Below are 12,426 nucleotides of genomic sequence, written 5' to 3'. Positions count from 1 at the left end.
AATTCAGCATTTTATTTATTTAGTTATTTGTGTGTACGACATTTCCAGAGATACCGAGAGCATAGAAAAAATACAGAGTTGTTCCGTCATGTTTTCCACTCATTTAAAGACCCAACTCCTAGATAAAGATAGACCAGGGTCCATAAGGAAGTGCTCCAGCTTCAGTTTGAACCATGCTGGTCTCACTACTAGCTCCATGCTGTGTTTGTCGTCCAGGAGGAGATCGATGACTTCCGGGACTACGAGAAGGCCTTGGGGGCTCTGTCGGAGGCCTACAAGTGTCTGTCTAAGAGTAAGGAGCGCAGCCCTGGGGAGCAGGAGACCAGACTGGCCCAGCTCCAGCACCGGGTCACCCTGGTCAAACGCTTCTGCCAGGCCCGCAGGTCTCTGTCACGCCGCCATGTCTCTCTCCCTCTCCCTCTCCCTCTCCCTCACTCTCTCCCTCACAATCCCTCTTTCTCAAGGTTTTGAGCTGCCCGCGCTTTACATCGTACAGTACATTAGATTTCCCCCGCATGTTTTAAACCATTTCGTTTCCCCGTCTCCAGGGTGTGTGATGAGGACCCGGGAGAGGCCATGAGTCTCTGCGACGCTCTGCTGGAGGAGCCGGAGCTGGACACGGCGGTGAGGACCGGAGACGTCTACGGCCTCATAGTGGAGATCCACTGCCAGCAAGGACGATTCCAGCAGGTGGGTCAGACATACACCCACCACCCAGACCGCTCAAACACTGCACACCACAGGGTACGTGGAGCGCGTCATGGCCTAATTATACTGCCGCACCAAATACTAGATGCTGAGTGTTGGGCCATGGGCCTCTACATCTGTGCTTGCATTCATGGTTCTCCATCTGGGATTACAAAGAATCAGTCGCCGAAAGGCTCCAAAGTCACTAAACCTGGGGATCTTCATAATGTGACTATGATGGGTCATCTAGTCGATAATGAGCCAACCGGGCAGCGTAGCAGACGAGACATGGAGCGGTGTATGTCAACTATGGCAAAGACCTCTAGCCTTTGACGCTCCAGCCTGTGTGGTAACGACCCGTGAGGCTCCAGCCTCTGTGGTGACGACCTGTGAGGCTCCAGCCTCTGTGGTAACGACCTGTGAGGCTCCAGCCTCTGTGGTAACGACCTGTGAGGCTCCAGCCTCTGTGGTAACGACCTGTGAGGCTCCAGCCTCTGTGGTGACGACCTGTGAGGGTCCAGCCTCTGTGGTAACGACCTGTGAGGCTCCAGCCTCTGTGGTAACGACCTGTGAGGCCCCAGCCTCTGTGGTGACGACCTGTGAGGCTCCAGCCTCTGTAGTGACGACCTGTGAGGCTCCAGCCTCTGTGGTAACGACCTGTGAAGACCCCAGCCTCTGTGGTGACGACCTGTGAGGCTCCAGCCTCTGTAGTGACGACCTGTGAGGCTCCAGCCTCTGTAGTGACGACCTGTGAGGCTCCAGCCTCTGTAGTGACGACCTGTGAGGCTCCAGCCTCTGTGGTGACGACCTGTGAGGCTCCAGCCTCTGTAGTGACAACCTGTGAGGCTCCAGCCTCTGTGGTGACGACCTGTGGCTAAGGCTCCAGCCTCTGTTCATTCAGGTTGTTTAGTTCACAGATGGTGTCTCTCCGCTCCCTCTCTGTCCACCTCTGGAGCCCGACCTAGCTAACCTTAAACCCCCGTTCCCCTCCCCAGGCCTACCGCAAGCTGGAGGAGCTCCAGAGCAGCCAGCCCAGCCTGAAGGTCAGCGCCTACGTGAGCCCGGCCAGCCTGGAGGCCCTGGAGGGGGCGCTGGGGGTGTCTCTGGGCCGCGGCCCCCCGCCCCCGGCCCGGCGCAGCGACAGCGGAGGGGAGGACGACGAGGTGGAGGAAGACGAGGGGGTGTAGAGATGAAGACCTGGTGGAGGACTAAAGGACACGGGCTGAGGAGCAGAGGCACGGAGAGACCGAACCTGAGCTCACGGTTCACCTCCAATAATAATACTGCTCCGCCGGACCCTTAGGGCTCGATATTCTCAACAATAATAGATCCTCTTTATCTTTAAGATTCAGAAACAGGGAAGTGTGTTCATAGATAATATGGTAATGTGTGCTGGATGCTCGCCTTACGTCCTGCTGGTTAACATGCATATTATCCTTTTTTCTATTTTGAATTTTGGCATAAAATCTGTATTATGAAATGCTCATATATTTATATAAAATAATTTGCATCGCCAATCTTGTATTTTATGGAGGCAGAAATATGTCAATTCTCTCTTTGTGTACACTGTTTTGTATTTACACTGCATTTCACTGAATGCAGCATATCTTGAGTGTTTTGTTCAAATACGTGACAGGAAGTTCTTGCCTATTTTTATCAAACCATTAATGTTATAGGAACAATGCAATAGGCCTCACTGTGGCTTTAGTTTCACACGAAAATAAACATTTAATTATTTGTTATTATAGGTTAACAAACTACATCATTTTACTTTAGGCTGTTAATGTACATCGATGTCTAGTTTATCCATCTCTAGTAAATCAATATATCGATATGTTGAGACGTATCGATCTGTTATTGAGACATAATGGTCTGACGGTCTGTGATGGGCAGAACTCAAATACTAACCGTTGAGGCGCGCTGCTGCCGCGTGGATCTGAAAGGTGCTGTGAGCGCTCGACTGAAGACCACGACCAATGAGAAACCCTTTCATTAAGTAACCCTTTCATAAGAGTAACCATCCCTATTTAGATAGTGTCCTACACATGTCTATGAATAGGTCCAGTCATATCCCTATTATAATATAATAATATAGCCTATTATGGTATTACTATTAAATTATAAAAGTAATATAATAGTAATATTTGTATTATAATATATTTGTTAGAGTCACAAAAATGCGTGTCAGGCCCTTGTTTCCCCCCAGCCCGGTGATCATGGCAACGTTATGACGACGGAGTTGGAAGTCCTACCAACAGCCCGGAGCCACAACACATCTCTGTAGAAGTTGTCGTAGAAGGTCTCCTACTGACACAAGACTGGAGAAGGTGCCTCTAGAAGGTCTGAAGAAGGTATTCGGCTGACCAGGTAAACGGAGGAAGATGGGAGCTGCAGACCTTCAGGAGCAGCTCCGTCATCTAACCGGAGAGAACGTGAGTTGGTCGACGTCTCCTGCCGTCTGGTTTCGACCCATTCATCTGAATAATAATAATAGGCTATAATAATAATGGTGATAATCAATAGATCATTAGATGTTCACATCAGACACACATTCTGAAACATGAGCGTATTCTTCAATCTTCACCTGCTTGCTCTTACTTATTGTAAAAGCGTTTCACCTGGAGAACACGTTTCTCTAGCCAGAAAGCTTTACATTATTTATTTAAGACTAAGAAAGCAAAAGGTTAGTGTGTTTTCTATATTCTTTATGAAAATTAACTGATTGACGGTGAGCGCTCGGCCCAGATGAACGTCTCTCGAGGTATTACGGTAATCACCTGGTGGTGAGCCGGGTCCAGCTCAACGACTCTCGAGGTATTACGTTAATCCCCTGGCGGTGACCCGGGTCCTGCAGGGAAGGAGGGTCTAGCAGTCATCAACCAACCAAACGAGGCCACACACACAAAAATGGTCTTAATCTGACATTTATAATTTAGCAATAGACCAAACTATTCCAGGCTGTATCGATATATCTTGATGGGACTTGTACACATCACACGTAACCATACCAACCAACCACAATATACACATTTTGGCACATTTAGTATATCAAAATGTATCAATTGTGTATATCAAGTAAGGTCCATTTGTATCTTTTATCCCGTATGTGTTACACACACACACCCACACACATACAAACACACCCTCACACACAGCTGGTCCTCATTGTCTCACAGCCGTTTCCCGTGTCCCCTTAGTCCCGTCTCTTGGAGGAGAAGCAGCATCTCTCCACCCGGGCTCTCTATCTGGAGGGGAGGGTCTCCCACCTGTCAGCCTCCAACACACACCTGGCCTCCAAGCTGGGCCAGGTGGAGGCCCACAAGCTCCAGGTAGGCATGGTGCAGCAGACTCACCCTGTAACTAAACCCTCACTCACTCACTCACTCACTCACTCACTCACTCACTCACTCACCAACTCAGTCAGTCAGTCAGTCAGTCAGTCAGTCAGTCAGTCACTCACCCAGTCAGTCAGTCAGTCAGTCAGTCAGTCAGTCAGTCAGTCAGTCAGTCAGTCAGTCAGTCAGTCAGTCAGTCAGTCAGTCAGTCAGTCAGTCACTCACCCAGTCAGTCAGTCAGTCAGTCAGTCAGTCAGTCAGTCAGTCAGTCAGTCAGTCAGTCAGTCAGTCAGTCAGTCAGTCAGTCAGTCAGTCAGTCAGTCAGTCAGTCAGTCAGTCAGTCAGTCAGTCAGTCAGTCAGTCAGTCACCCTGTCTATTCCCTCAACCACTCACTCCCCCAATCACTCACTCACCCACTCACTCACCCTGTATCTGTACCCTCACCCACTGACTCAATCAAACTCTGAAAAAATGATACCGACATACACCCAACCACGCACGCACGCACGCACGCACGCACACACGCACGCACACACACACTGATGTGATGAACACAGACACACTCACTCACACATTGAACACAGATGGGGCTTCTCTGCGGGGTCTTCAGGTGTCGCGGGAGTTGGTGGAAGAGAAGCTGCAGCAGAACGCCATGAGGGAGCTCTGGGAAGGAGAGAGGTTCACGCTCAGAAACCAGGTGAGCTCTGGGAAGGAGAGAGGTTCACGCTCAGAAACCAGGGGAGGGGTGCTGTATCCATGGAAACCAGGTCTCCCTGAAATGTTCAGGTCTAGCAGAGAAAGAGAGAGAGAGAGAGAGAGAGAGACTGCAGTGATGAGTGATGAGACAGAAAACGAGGCAGTCTCTCTTGTCTGCCTGTCTCCCTCACTGTCTTTCTGTGTGTGTCTGTCTCTCTTCCTTTCCTTCTATGTCTGTTTCCCTCTGTCTTTTTATCTGTTTGTCTCTGTCTTTCTATCTGTCTGTCTCGCTGCCTCTCTATCTGTGTGTCTGTCTCTCTGTCTTTCTATTTGTCTTTCTTTCTGTCTCTCTGTCTATCTGTGTCTGTCTCTCTGTCTATCTGTGTTTGTCTCTGTTTTTCTCTTTGTGTGTATCTGTCTCTTTGTCTGTCTGTGTGTGTATGTTTGTCTCTCTGTCTGTCTCGGTGTGTGTGTCTGTCTGTCTCTCTGTCTGTGTGTGTGTATGTGTGTCTGTCTCTGTCTGTCTCTCTGTGTGTGTCTGTCTCTCTGTCTTTCTATCTATCTGTGTGTGTCGGTCTCTCTGTGTTTTTCTGTCTCTCTATCTGTGTGTGTGTGTGTGTGTGTGTGTGTGTGTGTGTGTGTGTGTGTGTGTGTGTGTGTGTGTGTGTGTGTGTGTGTGTGTGTGTGTGTGTGTGTGTCTCTCTCTCTCTGTCTGACTGTGTGTGTGTGTCTGTTTCTCTGTCTGTCTCTCTGTGTGTGTGTCTGTGTCTCGGTCTGTCTCTCTCCTAGGTGTTGGACCAGGAGGTTGTAGTAGCCCAGCTGGAGGAGGAGAGAGATGAGTTGCGCAGGGAGCTGCAGTTCCTCCTGTCTCGCCTGCAGGTGGCGGAGGAGAGCAGGGCGGCCCTGCCTGAGGAGCACAACAAGAGGAGCTGCGAGGTCGCCCCCTGCAGGCACCTGCAGGAACAGCAGCTCAGCACCCTGGAGGGAGAGCTGCAGCGCATCAGCACCCTGATCAGCACCCTGTCCCTCCCCCGAGTCAGAGTGAGAAACACACACACACACACACACACACACACACACACACACACACACACACACACACACACACACACACACACACACACACACACAGGTCCCAGTGTATATGGTCTTATTGTAGTGTTCTCTTCCTAAGGGCAGCCAGAGGACCTGTCTGCTCTGGAGCAGCAGCACCGGAGCATGGAGCGCAGTGTAAGACCTCTCTAGGACCTTCACTCCATGTCTGTGTGTGTTTGTGTGTTTATATGCGTATGTGTATAGACGACGTGTGTATGTTTATGTTTTCTTACATGCGTGTGTGTGTGTGTGTGAGTGTGTATATATACATGTGTGTGTGGGTGTATATATCTGTGTGCGTGTGTGTGTGTGTGTGTGTGTGTGTGTGTGTGTGTGTGTGTGTGTGTGTGTGTGTGTGTGTGTGTGTGTGTGTGTGTGTGTGTAGCTGCTAGTAAGCCAGCAGGAGGTGCGTGGTATGGTGGAGGCGATGAGGAGGGAGCATGAGAACCAGCGGCTCAGACTGGAGGACAGAGCGTGAGTACAGAGACCCCCACTGGGGGCCGGAGACTCTAGTCCAGCTTCCTTTACCTGGCTCACTGATCCCTGCTAGCATCTGCTTTTTATTGATTTATTGATCAAAACATTTCCTCTTTGAATGAAAACCAAAACTGCATCCAAACCAGTGATTCGAACCAGTTGCTTTTGTACAATATTCCCTCACCTGGGCTCGCTTTGATTCCACACTGCCACTTGTAAAGAGCCAAAACGTCTAAACAAACTCCACACCTAAGCAAAGGACATCGGTCCGAAGAGGTCGGGGGTCGCATCACGGTCTGAACTGTGGTTCACCTGGAGGCGGGCGAGACCCTGTCTACTGGCAGACCAGAGTTGGTTTTGGTCAGCTCAAGCGTTTGAAATAGCCTTCCCACCACTCCACGCAAACCTTGCTACCTGAGGAAATACTCCAGGGTTTGAACGGATATCATATGAACCAACAGCCCCAGCCCTCACTGTCACTGACGTTCAGACGCAAACTTTTCCCTGAAATAGATTGATGGTGTACGCAACAAGCAGAAGTGTTCTCCCTGGTTGCGTGGGTCTGGTATGGGGAGGTGGTTCTATGTTGGTCTGGTGAATGCTCTGCCCTGGTTTCCTGTGTTCTGGCCTCCAGGCTGGTCATGGGTGAGGAGCAGCAGAAACAGAGGGAGGCAATCCAGAGAATCCAGCAGAGGCTTTCAGCAGAGGCTTTCCCCAGCACGGTGAGAACCGTGTCCCCCCTCTAAAGGTCCTACTGGGTACCGTGTCCCCCTCTAAAGGTCCTACTGGGTACCGTGTCCCCCCTCTAAAGGTCCTACTGAGTACCGTGTCCCCCTCTAAAGGTCCTACTGGGTACCGTGTCGCCCCTCTAAAGGTCCTACTGGGTACCGTGTCCCCCTCTAAAGGTCCTACTGGGTACCGTGTCCCCCCTCTAAAGGTCCTACTGTGTACCGTGTCCCCCTCTAAAGGTCCTACTGGGTACCGTGTCTCCCCTCTAAAGGTCCTACTGGCTACCGTGTCCCCCCTCTAAAGGTCCTACTGGGTACCGTGTCCCCCCTCTAAAGGTCCTACTGTGTAGGTGTCTGAATAATACCCTCATCTAATATTTAATCTGGACTAATCTGTTATCCAGCTAATTAATAATCTAGAGTAGTCTTTTATCCAGGTAGTGTATGATCTAGTGTGGTCTATATCCAGATAGTGTATAATCTAGTGTAATCTATAATCCTGTCTGTCTCTCCTCAGAGCTCTGAGCATCAGCTGGTGGAGCTGGAGAAGGACAACTCCAGACTCCAGCTGCAGGTCAAACATCTCAACGGGGAGTACCGCGCCAGACTGGTGTGTTACCTGCACGACCTGGCCGTGAGTGCACATGCACACACACACGCATGCACACACGCGCACGCATGCACACACACACACACGCACACACGCGCACACATGCACACACACACACACACACACACACACACACACACACACACACACACACACACACACACACACACACACACACACACACACACACACACACACACACACACACACACATACACACACGCACGAATGCACACATATGTACACACACACACGCACGTGCATACATGCATATACACACGCATGCACACACACACACACGCAAACACACACACACACACGCACACACACACACAAACACACACACAACCACACACACATGCACACACACAGACACACATACAATTGACTTTTGTCTGTGTCTGTCTCTTGTCTGTCTGTCTATCTGTCTTTCTGCAGGATTGCATGGACAGACCTGAAGTTGATGGGAAGGGAGGAGGAGGAGGAGGAGGAGGAGGCAGTGGTGAGGAGGGGCAGGGTGGAAAGAGCAAGAGGAAGATGTTTGCATTTGTGGAGGACATGCTGCAGGAGATCCGATCCTCCTATAGCTCCAGAGAGGAGCAGTTGGCCACGGCCGCTCGCTCCTACAAGAAGAAACTCCAGCGGCTCTCCAGGTCCCACCAGCACCTCCTCACGGCTGACAGGTAGCGTGACTCACGAGGTACTGGTCCTGTCCCCCCCCCCCCCCACTCCTCCAGCCCTCACTGGCCTCCACGTTGAGCCTCCCGTGGTTCCCGTCCATCTGTGTGTCCCCACACTAGGGCCCAGCGGGAGCCGACCCTGGGCCGGCCGGAGAGCGGACCGGACCCCGTGGCCCTTGGAGGCCAGTTCAGCCCGGAGGTTCCTGAGGGCCCCAAGCCCGGCCAGCGCCGCGGGGCACGGGAGCCAGCCAGCGCTCAGGGGTGAGTGGCTCTCATATCACGTCTCACTCTCTACAGGCATTGAAGAGTCAGAAGGTGAACTAAGGAAGGTGAAACAGATGTACGACATCTCAGCCTTCTAGCCAATGTTCATCTGGGACCTTTTTACAAGCTTTAATGATATTACATTTATATCAACTCTAATCAGTATATTGGTTGTTTGTGATGAGATGTCGTGGAAAAGTACCTCTCCCTGGCCACATCACGGGAGCCCATCAAAGGAACATCTCCTATCACAAGCAAAATGTTGTCATTCAGTTTAGCATGATCACTTCACTTGTTACCACAGCATCCCAGGACAGACGAGTGAGGAGGCCAAGGCTAATATAGAAGAACATCAGAAGGAGATTAATCCCTCCGTGCTGGTAAACCAACCAGTGATCCTAATCTGTAATCCTTGTCATCCTAATCTATCATTTTAGTCATCTGTATCTATAATCCCAGTCATCCTAATCTGTAATACCAGTCCTCCTAATCTATAATCGTAGTCATCCTTATATATAATTGTTGTCATCCTAATCTATAATCCCAGTAATCCTAAACTAAAATCCCTAAAAACCTAAAAATCATCTGTATATATAAACCAAATCATCCTGATCCATAATCCCAGTAATCCTAATGTATAATTTTAGTCATCCTAACATATAATCCCAGTCGTATGTATTATAATCCCAGTCACCTGTATCTGTATCCAAGTAATCCTTAAATATAATCTGATTCATCTCTTTATAATCCCAGTCATCCTAATCTATAAACTCAGTCGCCAATATAAAGCATGCATTTTATTTTGATATGGATGATCTTCTCCTAACAGGAAGTGTATGAGAAGGAGCGTGCCCAGCTCATTACCAGGGCAACGGTCGCTGAGGGACAGGTGTCGGAGCTGCAACAGTACATCGACAACCACCTGGGCAGGTGATGACCATTAGGACGCAGCGCTCCGCCCCCTCTAGGGCTCACACCCAACACTCCCCCCCACCATGCACCCTGACCCTCAGAAGGCTCCTCCCCCCTCCTCCAGGTACAAACAGGAGATCACCCGGCTGAGGGGCGCCAAACCGGACCAGAGCAGTTGAACCCAGACCAGAACCAGAGAGAACCAGAGGCCCAGTTATTTTCTGCTCTAGGAAAACAATCAAGATGACTTCATCTTCATCATCACCATCATCATCATCATCAGTGGCAACCGCAGCATCATCACCCTCATCATCCACCTCATGAACCTCACCTCCTCCTCCTCCCCTCTCCCTCCCCCTCCTCCCCCTCCTCCCCCTCTCCCTCCCCCTCCTCCCCCTCCTCCTCCTCCACGTTATATTCACATTAAAAGTGAAACTTCTCAAACAACTCCACACTGCACTTCCTCGGATCTTAAGCAATGCCCTGAGATTCTGGCCTTGTGTCCCTCAGTAACACACAGAGCGCCGCTGGCTCTTTGTTTCTTCAAAATGATCTCTGGTTGGTCAATGTAGCGTTAAAGACATCTGCTTTACGTGCTGGTCACGGTAGCTTTGCTGACATAGTTGGACGCAGGTGAAGAAACGCCGTCTGTCCGCTGGGCCCTCAGGCCCTGCTGCTGTAGAGCGCGACTGGCTCTGTGTTATTCAACGTTATTTATATTGAACGGCTCCAGTGGGCGCTGCTCTACCCCCCCCAGTGGTACTCCGAGGGGAAGCAGGTTCACAGGTCTAGAGGTCCCAGAAGGACCTTCACCTCACTTCACAGATAAACACCTGGGATCATAATGTATCCACTGGCTAGTCAATCACAAAAAAAATGAATGTGTGGATGAAAGCATGCTTGCAGCACGTTTTAATAATCCATTCTGGGTATTTGTGGTGGAGGTGAGCGCACTGCCGTTCCTTCTTCCGCCAGCAGAGGGCACTGCCGCTGTCGGCTCGTTCAGGGAAAAGCCCCCTGAGAAATGCAGCCTTGAGAAAGAAATGCTTGGAATGTCTGTCGGACTTATGTCAATTTCACGAGCCTAAAGAAGAAAGACAGAGCATAAAGATGGGGTCACCCTGGTGGGAATAATGTCATTCCAAGTTAGCCACACACACGCACAGACACACACACACCCACACACACACACACCCACACTCACTCACTCACTCACTCACTCACTCACTCACTCACTCACTCACTCACTCACTCACTCACTCACTCACTCACTCACTCACTCACTCACTCACTCACTCACTCCCCCAAAACATAAACCTACTCACTCATTCACTCACTTCCCCCATACACTCACTCACTCACTCACTCACTCATTCACTCACTCACTCACTCACTCACTCACTCACTCACTCACTCACTCCCCCAAAACATAAACCTACTCACTCATTCACTCACTTCCCCCATACACTCACTCACTCACTCACTCACTCACTCATTCACTCACTCACTCACTCACTCACTCACTCACTCACTCACTCACTCACTCACTCACTCACTCACTCACTCACTCACCTCCCCTCCTCCCCCCCACCAACACTCAAACCCAGTGTGAGCGTGGGCCCTGGTCTCGGTTGGTCTTAATGTTAAATCATTATTCAAAGCTAGGCTACGCTAGGCTAAGCTAAGCTAGGCTAGCCCATTCCAGACATGGGAAATGACAGACAGGGGAGGGGGGCTGAAGAGGGGGCCATTCATAGAGTTCCCATCACCCAGGCCAATATTCAGGGGCCTGGCCGGGGAGGGGGGGGGGTTCTGGGGGGCTCACGGGGAGGGGTGAATGGGAAGTGGGTTCCTTGGTGATGTATCACACGAGCAGTGCCCTGGGAAACGGTGGGGGGGAGGGGAGCAGCGAGGGGGGGGGGGGGGTGATGTCTGGTTCGCTGCCAATAGAGTCACTGCGCCAGAGATGTGGATCCCCCCCAGACATACACACACACACACACACACACACACAGAGGGGCCTGTGGGAAAGAACGCTGAGCAGATCGCCGTGGCAGCAGCCGCCGTGTCGTTGGGAAGATTGGGAATACGCTCTGATGTCATTTCCTGTTTGATTGGAGAGAATTCTGAGAGTTGTGTTACCTCACTGGATCAAATCAGGAAAATAAAAAGATGTGTGTTTGTGTGTGTGTGTGTTAAATTAATAAATGAATTTATCTCATGATGTTACATCACTTCACTCTGGTCTGCTGAGGACGCCTCCACTCAGATCAGGTTACACTCCTTCCTGTCTTCTGGGAAACCATTTCCTGTCCAGCACCGTATCAGGGGAGCAAACATTGAAGGGATCATCTGATTGGTGGTAACAGAGGTCATTAGACAACACCCAAAACGTATTCAATCAGGAGGAGGAGGAGGAGGAGGGGGGGGGGGGGGGAATAGGAGGAACAGGGGTCGGAATAGTAGGCTAGAGGGTGTGTGTGTGTGTGAGTGTTTGTGTTTATCCTGAACCTAATTGGAACGGACAACCCTTGTGTGGTGGAGCACAGAGGATGATGTATGGGAACAGTGAGCAGAGCTCTACAGAGAACAGGAGGAACGGGAGAACAGAGATACATGATGAGAAGAAGACAGAGGGAGGAGAGGAACAGGGGAGGGCAGGAGAAAGGGGTAGAGAGGAGAGAGATTGGTTTCAACCCCCAATCGAGAATATTATGTCTGATGACCACGAGAGAGACGGAGGCGTGGATGAAAGGCTTTACTGTAGTTCATCTCCTAAAATATAAATATATAGATATCTATATATCTATAGATGGGTCTCTCTCTCTCTCTCTCTCTCTCTCTCTCTCTCTCTATTTCTTTCTTTAAATATATATATAGTCTGTACAGTTTTTCTAACAATGAGACACCTGTCTCTTCCCCTTTGATGCCCCCCCAACCC

At 50.3% G+C, this 12,426-nt stretch overlaps 2 protein-coding genes across 3 annotated transcripts in view; both read left to right on the top strand.

Annotated features, from left to right (window-relative positions):
• Window positions 1-2,447, top strand: part of ift140 (intraflagellar transport 140 homolog (Chlamydomonas)) — a 37,425-nt gene extending 34,978 nt beyond the window's left edge. Inside the window, exons 28-30 of the mRNA XM_060036108.1 lie at window positions 217-383; window positions 549-690; window positions 1,683-2,447. Coding sequence (XP_059892091.1) covers window positions 217-383; window positions 549-690; window positions 1,683-1,874 — 501 coding nt within the window. The 3' untranslated portion in view covers window positions 1,875-2,447. The remainder of the gene's footprint in view (window positions 1-216; window positions 384-548; window positions 691-1,682) is intronic.
• A 59-nt stretch (window positions 2,448-2,506) lies between these two features.
• On the top strand, window positions 2,507-9,826 carry ccdc78 (coiled-coil domain containing 78). 2 transcript variants are annotated; one of them, XM_060036111.1, is made up of 13 exons: window positions 2,507-3,119; window positions 3,885-4,016; window positions 4,634-4,720; window positions 5,509-5,760; window positions 5,899-5,949; window positions 6,200-6,288; window positions 6,926-7,013; window positions 7,537-7,653; window positions 8,068-8,312; window positions 8,430-8,570; window positions 8,878-8,953; window positions 9,403-9,503; window positions 9,610-9,826. In XM_060036111.1, the coding sequence occupies exons 1-13, from the start codon at window positions 3,069-3,071 to the stop codon at window positions 9,662-9,664; spliced, it is 1,485 nt and encodes a 494-aa protein (XP_059892094.1). In that variant the 5' UTR covers window positions 2,507-3,068; the 3' UTR covers window positions 9,665-9,826. The 2 variants fall into 2 exon arrangements, with proteins under 2 accessions (XP_059892094.1, XP_059892095.1); XM_060036112.1 differs by having other exon boundaries at window positions 9,590-9,826.
• The last annotated feature ends 2,600 nt before the right edge of the window (window positions 9,827-12,426 follow it).

This window comes from Gadus macrocephalus, chromosome 18 (genome assembly GCF_031168955.1).
Source record: "Gadus macrocephalus chromosome 18, ASM3116895v1".
Classification (NCBI taxonomy): domain Eukaryota; kingdom Metazoa; phylum Chordata; class Actinopteri; order Gadiformes; family Gadidae; genus Gadus; species Gadus macrocephalus.
Note: the sequence above shows the minus strand (reverse complement) of the source record. Positions and strands in the feature narration are given on the sequence as shown.